Source organism: Symphodus melops (genome assembly GCF_947650265.1).
Source record: "Symphodus melops genome assembly, chromosome: 11".
NCBI lineage: Eukaryota > Metazoa > Chordata > Actinopteri > Labriformes > Labridae > Symphodus > Symphodus melops.
In genome coordinates, this window is record NC_136701.1 from 18754625 (window position 1) to 18773208 (window position 18584).

General features: G+C 40.2%; 2 protein-coding genes across 5 annotated transcripts in view; both read left to right on the forward strand.

Annotated features, from left to right (window-relative positions):
• The window catches only part of LOC306831391 (rho guanine nucleotide exchange factor TIAM1-like), a 103631-nt gene extending 101107 nt beyond the window's left edge, over window positions 1–2524 (forward strand). The window contains 1 exon segment of the mRNA XM_079355479.1: window positions 1979–2524. Within this exon segment, the coding sequence (XP_079211605.1) occupies window positions 1979–2146 (168 nt within the window). The 3' untranslated portion in view covers window positions 2147–2524.
• Window positions 2525–5061: 2537 nt separating this feature from the next.
• On the forward strand, window positions 5062–17909 carry map3k7cl (map3k7 C-terminal like). Of its 4 annotated transcripts, none has more exons than XM_079355070.1 (6): window positions 5062–5330; window positions 5731–5860; window positions 8231–8312; window positions 10988–11046; window positions 13378–13493; window positions 16997–17909. In XM_079355070.1, exons 3-6 carry the CDS (start codon window positions 8237–8239, stop codon window positions 17175–17177), a joined length of 432 nt encoding a protein of 143 aa, XP_079211196.1. In that variant the 5' UTR covers window positions 5062–5330; window positions 5731–5860; window positions 8231–8236; the 3' UTR covers window positions 17178–17909. The 4 variants fall into 4 exon arrangements, 3 of the variants coding, with proteins under 3 accessions (XP_079211196.1, XP_079211194.1, XP_079211195.1); XR_013780060.1 differs by lacking the exons at window positions 5062–5330; window positions 5731–5860 and adding an exon at window positions 6767–7253 and having other exon boundaries at window positions 8205–8312; window positions 16997–17328; window positions 17534–17909; XM_079355068.1 differs by lacking the exons at window positions 5062–5330; window positions 5731–5860 and adding an exon at window positions 6767–7253 and having other exon boundaries at window positions 8205–8312.
• Window positions 17910–18584: the final 675 nt, after the last annotated feature.

The following is an 18584-nucleotide window of genomic DNA, read 5'->3' on the forward strand; positions in this document are numbered from 1 at the left end:
TCCCAGGCCGTCCCCGCAGAGGGCGCTGTGGGCTCATTAGTCTCAATATACATCTTAATTTGACCTCTTAATGCCTCTTTAAACACAGAATCTTGTAATAGGGATGAATTAAATCTCCACCTTGGCATTCGAGTCCTGTCACTAAAAGGTTGGACCTCCAGGCTAACTAGTGCATGGTCCGAAACTAAAATACTGCCAATGGAGCATGACATGATGGATAGATAGATAGATAGATACTTTATTGATCCCGAGGGAAATTCAAGTCATTACTGACTGTAAAAGGTCATTGGAAATAAGGAACAAATCTATTCGCGAAAAAGTTGTGTGTGGAGCTGAGAAAAAGGTGTAGTCCCTTCCTTTGGGGTTTAAAATCCTCCACACATCTATCAAACCTAAAGACTCAGCCATGCGTCTCACTACCAGGGTAGCTTTAGGCATCCTGGTAGCTATGGTACTACTACGATCGAGTATCGGATCCATTATTAAATTAAAGTCCCCACCAATTATAGCCTTATAGTTACCAGCCTGTTGCATTTTTACCTCTAAGTCTATGAAAAATTGTGGCTCATCTCCATTTGGAGCGTAGATGTTTGTTAGCATAATTATGTGACCTTGTATCTCTGACACTACTATAAGGACCCTACCCATCGTATCTTTAATCTGCCGAACAAATTTAAATTGCAATTTTTTATTTATGAGTGTTAAAACCCCACGGCTTTGACTGGTTCCTACACTGTAATATACATGGCTCACCCAGTCTCTACATAACTTCTCAGCTTCTACAGCAGAAAGGTGTGTCTCCTGCAGAAACACCACATCGAATTGTTTGGACTTCAGCACAGAAAATATTTTCTTCTTTTTAATTGGATGACCCAGGCCCTTCACATTCCAAGTGGCAATGCGCAAATTGTCAAATTTAACAGCCATTAATAACTTTAAGATACAAACCTCTGAGATGCAGCCACCCTTCAATTATGTGCTTATGATAACTAACTTTAGACCCTTCTAACCCAAAAACCCTCCCTACCCAGAGACAGCGCCTAACATAGAACTCTGCACTGCTCCGTTTGGACGGGATGTTTTGAGTTTGTTTGTGTCTTACGAAGAGTCTCAACTGTTACACCTGTGCTGCTGAAAGATTGACATTAAAATGATCTGAAGTTAAAACCTCCTTTTGGTTCCCGATCGTAGGTTGTAGTTTAGAGTTGCACCAAGTTTCGATATGAGCATTAAATCTTCAGTGTCCTTCTCTTTCTCCGACTTAAAGACCAGAGGTTGATATCAGGTAGGTTTGCTCACTGATACTCAGATTTACTGGTGTTGGTGGGAAATCCTACAGGAAGCTGAATTCAATTGAGAAGCCTGAGGCAAAGCCTGAGGATGAAAGAAGGAGATCCTCCAAGGTCTTTAGGTGCTAAAAACCAACAGATAAAAATGTGATGACTCTGTGTTGTGAATGATAATTTTGTAAATAAATGTCGTTTGCAACCCCCTCTGGAGGAGCAAAACTGAAAAGGACAATAAACATGATTGAAGATGAATGAATACGATGCTCTGTATTATTCTGCTGAATGGAATGAGACGCTCCTCTCTTTGGTCATTTAAAATGATTACAGCAGGAATTCACAGCTCCCTTTATTAGTATGTGGCACAGCATAGACTCTTCTTCATCTTTTGTCTGTGTAATTGGATTTTTTTTTTACGATGAGACAACAAGTCTGTTTAAACTATTTTGTATAAAATTGCGTTTCTCAGTCCTGGTGTTTGGCTGGTTTTACTTTTGAGCTGACTGGAAACACCGACTGAATCTTATAATATAACCCCCAGTAAAAAAAAATGGAAAAAGTAAAGTGTCAATGCTGTATCTATGATTTGCCCAGTTGATCCAGTTATTCTGCGGCAGTTTGATGACTTCTCATTCATGGCCAGAATTCAAAATGACTGTATTGGAAAGCATTTGTTGTTTTCTCTTTGGCAGTGCAAGTCCTTCAGCACCATGATGGAGGAGTTGGGCATTTCCCTGCAGTGTTACAAAGGCGTCCGGAGGAGGTCGCGGCCCCACAGCGTAGCAAGGTCGGCTTGTATCTTCTGTCAACCCAAGCGCATGCCAAAGCAGGAGGGAGGGAGACGGGACTCCAGCACGTGAGCCTTGGAAATATGAACTGTTGGAGCTGAGATCAGAGACTGACTTTTGATCGCTTTCCACTCCTCAGATTTGTTTGTAAAATACAAGAGGATATGATTTGTCCCCCCCTCCCCCCTCCTCATACTCTTCTTTATACTGTTTGTGTCTGGATAAAGCATAAAGCTTTTTATTGTAGATGTAGTAAACAGAGCCTTGTATCAACATAACTGATGTTAAAGCAGGTGATGACTATGTGAATGAAAACGCCCTCATGGCTGTAAGTCACTATTCAGAGCAGTTCGCAGAGTTGAATCTGCATACTTTATAAATACTCTCGTCTTGTAAATGTGTGACAACTAAACTGATTTTCAGAGTAAAGATGTTTTTGCAATTTTTAAACCTATGTGCAATTTTCTGTTTGTTTTGGGGGTTTTTTCTCATGGTTTTGGAGCACGTCTCTTTGTTTGCCCACTGGCAGGCCTGAAAGTTAGCTTCCGAGCAGTTTGCTGAGCCAACCCTGGCCAGAGAAAAGAGATAAGGACCCCTGAGGAAAGTCAGGAGCACACCTGCTGTTTTCTACCCTTCAAGCCCCGACATCACAGACGCACACTGCCTCACAACGCTTGTGATCCCGGGGAAAATATAGCTGCCTGTGCACGAGAGGAAGAAAATGATACAGAGGGGAGGAAAGGACAAAATGAGAAGCAGGTTTTCTTCTCTTTTTGTACGCATAAAAATTCTCAGGAGGTCAAAGACAAAGCACGACTTCCTTTTTCCCTGAGGAGAGAAAGTCTTTTCTGTTTGCAGTCGCTGAATTTAAAAAGCCTGGGGGGAGATTGTGTCTCCTATTCGTGATGGTGGTTCTCAGTGACTGTTTGCATGTATGAAGGAGTAAAGATTCTCTTAATGTACTTTACAAGGTTTGGCACACGTTTTAGAAACCTTCTCCATCTGCCGATATGAGGCGCATCATAATCTATGGTGAGATAAGATTATGATCCATGGACAAAACCGCTACATCGCGTGTGTATATATGTATGTGTGTGTATATATATATATATATATAACCTAAAATGTTCGTTTAAAAAAATAGAAGCATACAGGCTTAAAGATCTTTCACCAAAGGGAAATTTGAGTACACTGTTAATGATTAATTCATTACAATGAAGCATTAAACATTCCGTTTACTTCTGTTACTACAGGAAACTGAGTTGAACCCATGCAGCTGTGCATACAAGTACCAGGATGCATAGCACACGTTTTCTGTCAAAACAAACCCCTAAACACATTCTGCCAAATGTTTCCTTCCTCATCTTTACCAGTATCTGTAATACCAGAGGAGCATTTGAAGATTTTTGGTTAAAAAAAAGAAAGTCATGCTCTCTGAATCAGCATGCATACAGTCTAACCTGTCAGACAGAGCCCTTTGTATAATGGCCATGCTTTCACACCAGTTTCATGCAGTCAGGTGATGCTCAAGCTGGCTTTCTGCTACCCTTAGAATAATTGGAGCCAATTTAGTGGTGGGAAAAAAAGCTTTTCAGATGTATTTTAGATCTAGAAGCGACATGCTGTAAACGGATATTTATTTGAACAGGAAGAACAGCATATAGATGTAGAAACTGAGTTATTGCTAATTAAACTATTTGTTTGTCACATATCCTGAGCTCAACATCAGATGATGGTTTCGCACATTGCCAACTTTTCTCTCTTCATGCAGGTCTACTTTGTACTGAGGTTTTAAAAACATTTTATCTTTTTTTTTTTTTCTGAGTTTTGAAACTAGTTGACATGTCAAACAAAGACAGATGCAGTAAATCCAAGTTGAGATAGTTCTTCATTTTCAATTTCAAATGACAGCACTGATGCCAGAAAAAAGAAGGAAAAAAAAACTAGGAACACACTAGACTAGAACACCTGCAAAGACTTTGAGATTTTATTCACACTACTGTGTTTACACTGCTGAAAAGGATTCAGACAAGTTAATCTGCAAACCATCAATTCAGGTAAAATGTTGGTTTGAGAAGCCAATTTTCCTTGATCAACACTCAATTAATGAACGCAGGACGGTCAGGTGGCTGACAGCAGTGAGTGCAGAATGGGTTCCTAGCAGCTGTGGCATAATCGCCCCTCTGCAGCATGATCACAGAGCATTGATTCATATTTGCATTGACAAATCCTTCAAAGCTTCATGTTGCAATAGAACATTTCTTATATCCTGTGGTTGGCTTTAATCTAATCACAGACATGGTCTTAAAAAATCGCAGTCGACTAATGCTCTCTGTATTATTCACCTTTAGCCCTAACCTTTGATCCGCTTCTCTTTACCATCACATACACGAGTCTATCTTTCATCTCTTTATTCTAAACATACAGCTGTTACACAATCAGGATGTTGTGTATGTGGTCTATTGGAAACTTTATTTTGAATTCCCCACAATTTAGATATCCTGCTGTCAGTAAAATTATAATCAAGCATGGGTGCATATCAGTCTTCGCTTTACAAATGCCCAGGAAAATGTTCTGAAAGAGTAAACATGAACAAATAATAGTAAAAAAGCAAACAAACGCAGTAATAATAGAGGGATAAAGAAAGGGTATCTGAGTACAATTCATCTTCGATAATGTCAGGAATTACACAGTAGACCTCTGATTCTCAGCGTTTACCAGTTTACGCATTTACATTTCAAAGAGGAAAGCAATATATTGATATTAACACTTCATAAAATCTGCGTGTCAGAGGTTTTGTTGTGACATTTTTCTCCGTAGTGGATAGTGTGCATCCTGAGAGAACTGGACCGAGCTTTTCTTAATCTCTTCATGTAATGAGTTTTCTCTTCTTCTTTTTTTTGGTATTCAGATTAATTCTGGGATTGGGCTCAAGTCCAATGCAATAGTGCTTGCTTGTCTCTAATCTCCTAACCCCATAATTCTTAATCAAAACCAAAGTCAGTTTTTTTTTTTGTCATCATCTAATCCGTCATGAATGAGGCCGTGGATTACAACACTGACCTCGGCATCCTGCATAGCTGAACAGGACGCCATACCTTCCTTTCTAATATGATCTCACCTGAACTACAGTATGTCCATCCTCCTGTTGGATGTTTCTTTCTTTTCACCTGCATGTCCTTGTTTGTTTCAGCCACAGAAACCGTCTGTCTGAGTCATCCTAAAACACAGAGACAACAACCTTGGTGTTGAAGAGGTGAGAGACAAATGTAGAGAGATAAAGGGATAAGGCATCTGTCTGTTTGTGCCTTTGGTAGGAAGGTTAGAGATTATACTCCATTCTGCTCGACCTCTTGCACCAACAAGGAGAAAAAGATGGAGAGAAAGAGAATCTGAGATTGAGAGATGGCCAAAAGAGACATTTTAGGGAAAAAAAAAAATTGGTGGGATACTTTTTTGTAGTGCTTTTTTTTGTGTGCATAAAACAAAGTGCTTTATCATGAAGCCCTTCTTGCAGATTTTCTACCTCTTAACAAATTTTAAATCTCACATTTCAATCTTTCAAACTTGTCAAATCTGCCTCCCGATCACTACTCAGGGCTCTCAGCTGTACATACGAGTACAGAGGAATCAAATCTTCGCTCTGATTCCAACAGAAAAGAGCGGCAGACGTTTGAGTGCGTCCCATCCATCACAATGAGACGAGCAGTCTCTGGGGCTGATAAGGCAGGTCTGTGTCAACAGCCTGTCAATGAAGACAAACGAGGAGGAGGACGAGTCCTGGAGGTACAGAGCATCATTTATCTCTCTCTGTTTGTCTCTCTGAGTCTCTGTCTCTCTCTACTAGTGTCTGAAAGCCTGGCAGTAAACATTTCAGGGGCAATGCTCTCATCTGCTGGTGTGCAGGCGAAGTGATCTCACAGATAGAAAAGACACTTAATAAATCAGAACTGGGGGACTTGAGCACTTTTTCAATGTGAGAATCACAGGTTCTAACTTATGGCATTTATTGCATACTTTTGGACACCTCCTGTGTTCCGAAACCGGGGTTTAGACTAGTTATGTGGACTATGATGCACATGAGCAGGGGCATGTCGAAAGGGGTGGTCAGAGGTGACATGGGCCCTAAAAGGCTGATTGGCCAGCCCAAAGTGCAACCCCAACCAAACAAGTCTGGACACGCCCAATTTCTGAAGTGACAGAAATTGTGGAAACATACAAAAGGTTAATTAAAAGGACATTTTTGCTAATTGAAAACATGAACCTCTGTGTTGTTTTTACTAAGAAGAGTAGAACAGCCCTGTTTTAAACATTTAGCTGAATGTTTAAAAAAAAAATCCACATTGATGCAGTATTTATCGACCCTTTGTTTTTAAAAACATTTTGTGATAATATCATTGTTATTCTTAATGCAGCAAATGTATTGTTTAACTTCGAAAATTAGGGCACGCACTCAGTAGTTCATAGAGATTCAAATAAAGTGTGATGGAGAAAACGATTCGACCGACAATGGTGACTAAATATTTACAGATGGACTTCTCAAATGACCTGCTTCGCTGGGAGAAAATTAAGACTAAACTTGGCAATTAACACGAAAACACAAGCACGCGATATAAACAAACAGAGATGCTCTATTTATTCCTCCGCAGCTTTTATAACTCGGGAACTTCATTCTGAGCAACTGCCTCATTGCACAGCTATTGCACAGCCAAACACCGTCCCAGCGGTATGACCGTGTCACTCAAAGCGCAGCCGGAGCTATGAGCATTTTTGCGGGCTACTGTCATGTCATCTGAGACTTTTAATTGGAGCCGGGCCGCCACGGGGGAGACAGCGGGCGGCATTCCTTCTCTTGCCCGAGTCCTGCTGTGTTGCTCTCTGCCGCGTGTCTGCTTGTCCGTGGATAACATGTCCAAACCCACGCAGTGCTAAACTGAAGGAAAACGTGTGACTGTGGTGGACGTTTTTGACTTTGATTGAAAAAAATAAAACCGCTGGAGACTCGAGAAAAAAAAAAAGTGGAGGTCAGCTTTTTGTCACATCTGCTGAATTTGCGCAGAGGAACTTCGGCTGAGTCACTTTGGCCCGACGGAAAACAACCGCATTGATAGTGGACGTAAGCTGTTACCTCATTTGAACCGTTTCTTCGGATTTCTTGGATCGGGTTCGTGTGCTTCAGGTAAACTAACCTGTTAATGAGTCTGTTTCAGCTGTTCACTGCATGGTGAGGATAGTCCATGGACACATCTTTACTCTGTCCTCCACATGTAGTGCATAAATAGCTTATAATATTGGACATACATGTTTTAGTCTCCATAACAATTGTGGATTGAATACCTTCAATATTTGCACTTTTAGACTCCTCAAACTTGTGTGATTTAAAAAAAAAAAAACATTAAGTAATTTACAAAACCTTCCAACTCCCTCTAGCAACCCAGAGAGATACATTTAAAAAAAGTGTGCTTATTTGCTGATGCAGGAGGTTATTTAGACGTAGCATGGGGGGGGGGGGTTAGTAGGGTTAAAGCAGGCAAATGTCCTGTTATAAAAAGCCTGTACATTCACTGGAAGGGGGCATGCAAAATCCAGACCTCAGGGTCAGTCTGTCAGAGCTCCCTGATTTTTTAATGCAAACACCACTTTAAATGCATGATGAAAGTAGCTGCTGTGTGTTTTATTAAGGCAACAAACTTTACTAGGTGTGATTTGATAGGCTGAGTAAATTCAACAGAATATATTTATTATTATATTATTTTTCTTGGTCTGTCATCATTTAGCCAACTTGTTTGGTATTAAAAAAATTGGTTTTTCAGTCTTTTAAGATAGATTGGACACATAATGTATCTGCAATATGGGTGATGTAACTATTGCTTCTCTATCTGCAAATAATGCATCTAACAACCTGTTATTGGAAATGGGGGGGGGGGGGGACTACATTCATATTTCACCGAAACCTAGATAGATCCTCAAATTGTGTGATGTTCAAGCAACAGTCTCCAACAATAAACTTCAAATTTAGGTAGTTGAAGGTGTTTTTTATGAGGGTGTCTGTCAAATCTGTATAAGTGATTTTTTTCCCCCCAAGTTACTAAACTTATTTGATCATACCATCCATTGATTGTGTTCACAGCTCTTGTTTTGTTTCCGTGGCTCAAGGGATAAATGATCACCTCAACCAGAAGAGTGTCTCCTGATAAATCTGAAGTTAGAATCGCCTTCAGCCTCAACGACACATCGGGTAAACACACACGCAGAAGGGAGCCATCCTCACACACATGGTTATATGCACCTGTGCTCCTCTTGCGTCTCAAACCGATCTTAAAATGTGCTTTCATTACACACGCTGCTCAACTGATCGTTTAGTGCGTAAGCTTAGGGCTCTGCTCTCGTTGTATTTTCAGTATGTGTGGGACACATGCACAAGATTCTTCCCACCAAAACAGACCAGACCCCCCCCCACCCCACCCCAACACACACACACACACCATCTCACTTTAACTGTGTTCATTCTTCTAGGCCGTAGCTGAGACAGGTGCTTCCTCTATTTCTGTTCAAATATACAACCTCGTATGTCTTGTTAAAAGTACAGTTTTGCAGCTTTTATACGACTATGATTATTCATGTTTTAATATTCAATCAAAACGTGCACAACATTCATCATCACTGTCTTTCACACTGATCTCAAAGCTCTACCTATGATCTGAGGGACTGTCACTCAGGATGTTTTACTGCAGTGGGGCCCGGCACTGGGACAGCAGCTGCAGCTACTCAATGGCAGAGTCAAGTTTCCCCCTCTAATACTAACAGTCTGTCCCACTGCCTGATTCACTGTTCAGATTTTAGAACTCTGGCCTATATTTATAAGCAGTTAACACTTCCAGTCCTGCTCCACCCATCTCTGATCCCCCTTGTCTTTCTCTTAGGAGGTGAGATGAAGGGCTGCAGTTGGAGAGACGCATTCAAATCTCACACAGATTCAAGACATGACATTCTGCTTATCATCTTCACAGCAACTTTTCCTGACTTAATTTTCACATCTAAATAATTAACATAGTGGGGTTTTTTTTCTTTCTCGCTACATTAATTGTCTTCTATCATTAATCCCAAAACAAGACCGGATGGTACCAGACATCCTGCTCTCCAAGGCCTCTCTTTTTTTTGTGTGATTGATCACAGTCACTGCATCAGGTCTGCTTCAGTTGGCAGCATGATAACGTGACTTACTTTGGGTGTACTTCAAGGTCCAGAGTTGCTAATGGTAACTCTACCCCTCACCTCCAGAATCAGATGCTCCCTCCCCACCCCATGACCATGTTGTCGTGTCTTTGAACTCGTGTTTCTCAGCATGGGGACTGAGACCCGCGCTCTGTCCGGGGATCATCCTCTAGGCCTTTCATGACTTCATGCCGGGCATACTTATAACCCCATGCTGTGTGGACCCTGAGCATGAGAACTGTATTTATTCCACATCATAATTGCCCCCATGGCTGCAGGCTAATACTGCTGCTTTTAGACGGTTGCATCATCCCAGGATTCTCCACATGTGTTCCACAACTCCAGGGGGACATTACTGGCGAGGCAGTGGCTGGTGCAGACAACCTGTCTGTTTTTGTCTGTCTGAATCCCTCTCTGTCCATACACCTGGCCTGTCTGTGTTTGTCTGTCTGTTCACATAGTTCTTTCTCTGTATTCTGCATGTCCCACAGTCTGACAGCTCATTACTTCTGGACAGTAAGAGGACATGGCTCATTCATGAGTTTAGCACTGTGTTGCCATGTTGTGGTGTCATATTAGAGGCCCCTATAGTGTTTCATTTTGAGCCCTTTTATGAGGTGAAGAAAGGTATTAAAGCAACTGCCTGTAGGACAAGTCACTTGGCTGTACATCAAGGACATACAGCAAGTAATATTTATGGAGAAAAAAAAAGGAAACCCAGAAGCTGCCATTATGAATTCACATTATCCTTCAACATTTACAGATTTAAGGATCAGCTATTCTGTGCCTCTTTTTAAACAACACACCGTATGACTGCAACACTTTTTTTTTTAAATCGATTGCCAATGACAGCTCTCTTCAATGCATCAAATATATGATTGTCTGTCCGTGAAAGCAGGTGTGTCACGACATCATTCCTAAATATGCGACATATTTAACGGCAGATTTATACGAATAGTCTCTGTCTCAAAGTCTCTCAAGGATAATCATAATGGTAACACTTGAAGGATCATCTTAAAGATGACTTTTAAAAATATATATCCAGAAATGTTAGATGCATCCAAAAGTATTTTTTAACTGTAGCCCAGAGTGGGCAAACCAATCGCAGCCTCTTCAAAGAACTTCTGTCTTTCAGAGAGTTTCACTTCTTCCCTCGTCCCTTCAAAAGACAAGGTTGTTGTGGAGGTTTATAAGATGGCTGCATTCTGCACATTGACCATCAGGTGTCACTTTATCCTACTTTCCCCCCTTGAATAAAGTGAAAGTATACAAGTACTTATATACTATAGTAAATAATGTACTACCTTTCACTACTTTTCATCAGGAGTAACATTAGATTCAGCGACATCTATCTACCAGCCAAAGATGCCTCTTACTTTACATACAAAGAGTGGATGTTAAAGTGTTCATTTTATCGGAAAAAAAAGCATTTGTACATATTGAAATAATAATTAAAATTATTAACCCAACAGGTGCCACTTATACATACAACTAAGTTTTTATCCACTGATCATTATGTTTACAAAATATTTAACATTTGACACTTACAGGTGACGTTTTCTGATTCCATAATTGTACTGTCGTATTTTGTTTGTTCTACTGATCTTTCTCTTCGAGCTCGACTTTTACACTTTGGAATTTTATTATTATTATTATTTTTTATTATTATTCCTGAAACATTGTGTCCTGTTTTAACAGAAGTAAAAGATGTGGAGGATGCCAATCAGACTTTCCCCGATCTTGAGCAGCGATTACAGGTATGCAGTACATGCAGCAGGGTCACGTTACATTGGACACACACGTTGTGTTGTCGTCAGAGCAGCACAAGTGAGGACAGGCAGAATATTAAAAAAAAACACGGCCATGACCTACACGTTTTAAAGTTCACGTCCGATTCTGTGTTTCTGTGTAATACTGTATTTTTCATATGCCAGTGGATCAGTCAAATGGTGAGACGCCAAATCATTTCTTATTTTCTACATGTTTTTGTGTAGAATGTGTTTTTAATCAAACAAAAAACAACTTTCAGATGGTAATTCTGAAATTCATCAATGTGAAAAAAGATGGCCTGGTGGAGAGACTAAGTGCATCAAAGCAATACAAAAGAAATCCTGAAATAAATGGGACATTACAGTCTGATCTCAGCAGGTGTGTGTTGGGGAAGAATTTCTCTCTGTATTTGGTGTGTTTTGTTGTTGTTTTTTAGGCCAAAGCTGAAGCATAAGGGCAGCGTGTGCTTTCGTTTATCAGCCCTGTAAATCAATGTTTTCACTGTGTGTGAGCTCACCCTGCTATTACAGTTGTCATTGAATTATCCTTCAGTGAGTGCCAAAGCTAGGGTCACATAAAGTGCATGTTGGTTTGGAGTGTCAAATGAGAACAGTAGTAGCATGCCATTGAATGATTGCGTCCATATTCTGTCCTAGCAATGATGTTTATGCGTACATTTTCTCTGTAGTACACACAGGTGGTGATTTATGTTGGTCCCCGGGGAATTGAATGGGTCCTCAAAAAAACGTGTTTCTTGAGAAAGAAACCATTTTAATAATTGAATAGAGGACATTTCTCACATTTAAGCCTGTACTATTAGGGGAAAAGTGCCCTGTTTAAGATTGAATTCAAAGCAACATTGAAGTTAATGTGTGAATTCACATGGATAAAAGCAAAGTCATTGAAAGATCACAGATTATACAAAATACACTTCATTGTGTTTTCCTCACACTAACATGCGTCCATAGTCTTTCTACAAACCCCCCAAATCAAAAGAAAAGTCCATCCTCGCCATCGGTTGCCTTCTCCACTTTGCAGAAATGTGTGCTCAAACAGGCCGCTTGGAGATTTGTATGATGATGTCCATGAAAGACACAATGAGAAGTTTTATTCTTTACCAAATGATAATGTATCTGGATTTGAACACTGTATATTTGTATTACTGCCGGAAAGATGTATTTTGTTTTTAAGTTAATCAATTAAAGAAATGTGCCCTTCTCAATGCCTTCCCCAGGCCTGGAAATCTGTTTTTTAAGATGTCAACCTGTTTACGCGACCTATTGACCAAATCCTGACTGTGTAATTATTGAACCCTTCCCACTGTGTCCCTCTGTCTGCCCCAGTGACCGACAACAGATGGCCATCAGGAGCTTTTACTTTGATTTTAACAGTTTAGTAACATCGTGTGTTCTTCAATAAAACGCTAACACGCTGTCACTAAAAATGTTGCTCTGACAAAACCTCCTTCACAAGCAAGGACCACACCAAAGCCATATACGTTTAAGATACCATATTTAATGATCGATCGTATGAGTGATCAGCACTTCTATGGATTAGATAACTACATAGAAATAATCACTCTTTATGTTGATTGTCTTTTGTGCTTGCAGATCACAAAGAGGCATTTGTGTTAGTTACCAGTCTGTTTTGTAAGCAGCTGAAAACTCCTCACAGGAGTTTTAAAACAAGTTATAAGTAGACAGGTCATTTTAGGGCTCACATGTGTTTTTTAACTCAACAATCCAGCACTAGTATGTGTCATGGATATTCTCCCTTTTCTTTAAAAGGTCACCTGTTATGGTTTAAAATAAATATTGATACTTCTGGGGCATTAAGTGGTTCTCACCTGGTGGATTTTCAGTGGATCACGAATGTGTGCCTGAAATTTAAAATTAAAATAAAAAAAGTCTGTCAAAAAGTCTCTGAAGCGCTTTTCAAACATGTTGGTTCTGATTCTTTGTTCTCTCACATGTTTTGTAATCTGAGGTTCAAACTGCACAATCAGTTTATTAAATCCATCTGATTGATTTAAAAAAAAGAATCAGTTATTTGGGTTGTGCTTTTTCCTGAATGAGATCTCAGAAGAGAACCACAGACTTAAGACATTAGGAATCATCCCCTTTCCAGCTCAGCAAAGAACATGTCGAAGAAAAAGGGAATACACATTGAAGCATCTTAAAACTTCCCCGTGGGGAAAAAAAAAAAATGTTGTTTCATATAACAGATTTAGTTGTGTACATAGAGCTGCTTGTTCAATGTCATCTTGAACTAATACTACATCTTTGTGAGGTCACATGTTTCTCTGTGACCTCTTGCAGCCCGTGCCCCCCTGTGTCGCACTGAGAGAGAGCGTTCAGGTGTACAAGGAGCACTGCAGGATGGCCAGAGAGTTCCACCAGGTCAAACATGACATTGCTGTGCTTGAGGACCGCAAGTGAGTCTCTCTAAATTATTTTCTCAAACAAATGGAAACAAAAAAAATGGAAGTCCTTGTGATGCAACATCTGAAATTTCCCTGCAAGAGTAACAAGTTTTGACAGCAGAAAAAAAAATCAATTCCAGTCTTACTGTTTGTGCAGGTTGTTTTATTTGTTCCAGGGTCTTGCACTATTTATAGTCATATTTCTTTATGTTTGGAAGATAAATACCCATATTTTGAAATCCTACTCAAGCCAGGTTTGCTAAACATGCATCCACTTTGTGAGGCCCGACTTTACATTGCAGCGCCCAGCTCCACTAGTTGTCTTATATTGACTTTTTAATACAAACTACACTCTGCTAAACAGTATGTCACTGTTTTCTTCAGATGCATGACGATCATATGATGAAGGACTTGCATTTAAACACCTACTGAGCAGCAAAGCTGGGCGTCGTGTCTCCACACATCGTGGATGTGTGCAGTGTGTCTGCATTGTAAGGCTGTAAAGCGTTTTTTGATCAACACGTCCACCAGGTGGCACATGTTTATTGCTAACATCCAGCATTGGACAGATGATCTACTTTCTTTTAAACAATATTTACAATCCTGACGATTATGATTTTAAAAATAGATTAACTCAAGATAGAAAGCTCTAGAGAGTAAAATGAGCGTCCAATGTCTTGCTTGTGTTTGAAAAACATAGCACATTGTTTATAAGGGGGAAATTTTGACTCACAGCAGACCTTGAAAAGGGGTCATTGAATTACCTGCTGGATACTTACATGCATGTATGTGCTGCATTTAAGCAGGAGTGTAAACCGCACACGCACACACACACACACACACACACACACACACACAGTGACCACTGTCCCCTGTGCCCTCAGCAGCTGTGGGTAGTATTAGCAAAAGGATTTTCAAGGCCCTTGCTGTTACCCCCACCACCACCACCACCATCCACACATTCACAAACTCACACACACATAGGTATGCTCTCACAGATACAAACACACACACACACACACACACACACACACACACAGACAACTTACACCAATCGGCTGTTCCTAAATAGAGAGCAGCAGGCAGGACTGCTGGGGCGTGGTTAGCCTTGAGTTTAGATAAGAACATAATGAGTCAGGTCAGGAGAAACTCTTGGTTCTCTCTTCCGGCTTTCACTCATGGAAACATCTACATTCTCATTAAGACACAAAGTCAGAATTAAAGTACAGTACAATAAATGGAAACAATACCCGACGAAAGTGAAGGCAGTCTAACAAATGGTGCTTTTACATCGATACTCACAATCCAGGTATCACTAATACTGATATTTATTTATTAATTAAGACAATATATTATTTCTGTGGAAGACAATTCTGCACACTTTAAAGAATGTTTTTGTTACTTTATATACAGTATAGTGAAGCTAAAAGAGTGACAGCAGAGCTTCAGACATGAAGCGTAGTGTTGCAATGATGACAACAGGAACAACACTTGAAAACATTGAGAGGGAAATTCCAACATGTACTCACTCTGCTTTTGGTCAGTTTCAAACGAGTGTAAATTTGATCATGAATGAATAGTAAAACATTCAATTCATGATTTTATCATTTAAACCAAACCAGTCAGTTAAAACAGTCCTGTGATGACACCGCTCATCATCAACACAAATGTTGATTCCCTTCTCAGATGTAAATAGACCTAACATAGATATTACCTGTCCTGAAATAAATACATTTCTAACATTGTCCTCCATATATGATGTTTTGAGTTTACTCAGTTTAAGGTATTTGAGATCATTTCGTGTCTTTTGATGCCATTCAAGTGGGCAGTGTATTAGATTTTTTGGAAAATATATTTGTAAATCTTCAGAAATTACTCAGAAAAGAGTCTTCTGTTGAATAACAATGAAAAAAAGGAACAGTAAGTACCGATGAGGTCAGATTTATTCATGATCGTCCAGTTTCTGGACTAATGCTTTTAGACTTAAAGAAAAACCTCTTCCCTTTTTTTAGACTTCTGTTGAACACACACACAAACACGCGCACACACTTTGGTAATTGTACTATCACTTAAAAACAGTGAAATCCTATATGATGTTAAAATAAACTACCCTGTGGTTGTCAAAATGTCACATAACACAAAACACAGAACTGCCTGAACACCAAGGTTAAATAACAAGAAATGTTTCAACCATAGTACATACGTCTGCACTCAGCAATATGTCGTTTTGGCAGCAGGTCGTTGTTTAATCGTGAGACGTGCATATAGCTTCATGACACATCTGAAAAGAGGCCAGATAGCACTCCTTGTTACTGTTTGAAACAATGGCTGGGGCTGAAAGAATAAAGAGGACATGGCAGGTGAAACAAGGAAGCTCAAAAGCAGAGGGACTTTGGGAGCGCAGATCGCCTAGCGGCAATGTCATGCACCTCATATACAGAGGCTCTAGTCCTCGTCCCAGTGGCTGTGGGTTCTTATAGTGTTTGTTCCTGACATTGTTTAATTCTATTGTATTTTTTTCTTCCTTTACCTAACTAATGTATGTAGGGGGGGGGGGTGTTGGTGTTCAACTTTTTGCTATTGATGCTTTTTATATTCCTGTTTTTGAGCTGTTGTAACGACTCGACTTTCTCCATTGGTTCAATAAAGTTTCTCCTTATCCTTTAGCTGCATATCATCCCCTATTTTCTCCTCCTAACTTTTCCTGTCTCTCTTTAGCTGTCCTATCCATTATAGAGCAAAAGGCCCAAAAACAGTACTGTAGGCTACAAGTCCAGGCTGAGCTGACTACATCATTACACTGACTTTTACAGCCCTCCCTCACAGGCCTGAATTCTGCCTAAATGCTGCTTTAACAAATGAGTTGGGCTCTTAGGTCTGAAAGTGTGGAACTTTATCGCATAAATATTCTTTGGTAACTTTAACTTCTATCTTTCTTTAGCTCACATCTCTAATCAAAAGGTGAGGCAGCTTTCTCAGTAGTTCGTCCCCATTTCGTGGATCAAATTGAAAGGCCCACCTTTTCTCTCTTGCTCCTTTAACAATTTAAACCTGGACTCAGTCATTTGACTCTAATCACGTCAGAGCACTGTGGTTCAACCTCTGTTGTGTGACTTGAATTATTTGTAAGAAACAGTTTCGTCTGAGCACGATAATCAATATGATTTAAGCAGATAGCTTAAACATTTCTTTCAAGCTGAGTGTAACTTTGTTGGCAATCGCAGCCCTTTCCTGTAAGTTTGCTTTGTTTCAATATTTATCTGGGCTTCCCTTGTTTCCTTACAAATTCTTGGAGAGCTGTAGAACCATAGACATATTAACGTGAATGATCATTTATTAGAAAAGAGGTCTGTTTGTGGTGTTTCTGGACACTGGCAAAGTGCAAACTGATGCCGTCTGCAGCTGAAAAAGGCCGGGGGAGGCAGAAATAAAACAAACAGTTTAAGAGGGAATTGTTTGCAGACTGCAGAGAAGAACCGTAGTTGCTAAACGATTGCTCTCATTTGTTTATTTAGGCGAAAGTTGCTGGCGGAGCTGGTAGAGGACGAGAAAGTTGCAGTTGAAATCGCCCGTCTAGAGGAGGAGTTTCGGCGTCTAATGGAGGAGAACCGCACCCTGGTGACTGTCCACAACGAGCGCGCTCAGCAGCTGGAGACGCTCTGCTTGACCAGTCACGCGACGCAGGACTCCTCGTGACCAGCGACCTCCACGGAACCTGAGACCTACAAAACATCGAGCTGGACATTCAGGCCAGGAAACCAAGCAGAAATAAAGACTCATTCTTCAAAACAACAGTCAATGAATCAGCTCCAGTAAATACACGGAAAGGCGCTGTATTTATTCATGTGTGAGTCATTTGTTTTAACCACAGACTTGCTGTCTTCATAAGTGTGACGCTGTTTGAGTGATTCTACCAAACTAGGACACAAGGCCTCCTTTCCGGATGCTAGTTTCTGTTATGTGATCTTGCAGAACCCTTCAGGTCGCGATACCTCAGTGTATTTAATGTCAGCTGCTGTGAATGTGACCACATATTCTGATATTTTTCTCAGGTCCTGTGGAGACTCAGATCTTTCACCTGAGGTTTGTTGAGGGAGCCAAAGGTGGTGTGTTGTGGTCCAAATGTTGATTACGACGAGTGTCATCCCGACTTATTCCTCCTCTTGCCCCAGCAGTTCCTGTTATTATAAAAGGGAAATGATTGTTTCAGGCAGCAGCAGGGATCAGGGAATTGAAGCCATTTATGAGGAAGAGTAAAACGAGAAGGCTGATTGTCTGTTTCACAATAGACTACATTTCCGCTGCGACACAACACTGTAGGAGTTGTACATTTTTTTCACGTCTCATCCACCTGCAGAAGAGGAACAAAACTACAGAAGAAACTGTTGCTTATCATCCTCGTCTATTAATAAACACATTTTATTTTGACATCAGTTCCTTTGTTTCATTTTTTTCATGACAGTGGTGTTTAAACAATGCATAGCTTCCATGGAAAGAGGAACTTCGTTATTTATTTATTTTTGTTACAAAAGGAGATTAGCTCACTCTGGAATTACGAAACAACAACTGGACACCAGTTAGACTCTGCTAGGCTACCCTCTTCCTCTTCAAAAAAATCATGTGACAGTGGCAACAGTGCTTTATTGTGATGACAACGCCACTCTTACGTACGCCACTCTCAGCCTGCTGCGATGAAGTTCGGCTGTCAGAAGTGTTGTAAACTCTGACACCATTTGGCAGTACTATTATGCCAACAAAGTAATCGTTGCAGATTTTGTCTGATAACAGTTGTGGACACGTCAAAGCTTCGACCACAAAAAAAAAGTTACTATTTACTAGTTAATATTCACATAAGGACAAGAGTTCGGTTGCATTTGTTGCAATGGCACTGCTGCTTACTTTTTGATTTATCTAATAACATGCACATGCTCTCTCTTTCTCTCTCTATATATATATATATCTGTCTCTCTCTCTCTCTGTCTCTCTCTCTCTCTCTCTCTCTCTCTCTATATATATATATATATATATATATCTCTGTCTCTCTCTCTCTCTCTCTGTCTCTCTCTCTTTCTCTCTCTCTCTCTCTCTCTCTCTGACACAGAC

Bases quoted from the DNA above. Each gene is read 5' to 3' on its own strand.
- map3k7cl (XM_079355070.1), top strand. From the start codon at position 8,237: ATGATCACCTCAACCAGAAGAGTGTCTCCTGATAAATCTGAAGTTAGA. The intron at 8,313-10,987 runs GTAAACACACAC...CTGTTTTAACAG, and splicing joins CAGCCTCAACGACACATCGG to AAGTAAAAGATGTGGAGGAT. The intron at 11,047-13,377 runs GTATGCAGTACA...GACCTCTTGCAG, and splicing joins ATCTTGAGCAGCGATTACAG to CCCGTGCCCCCCTGTGTCGC.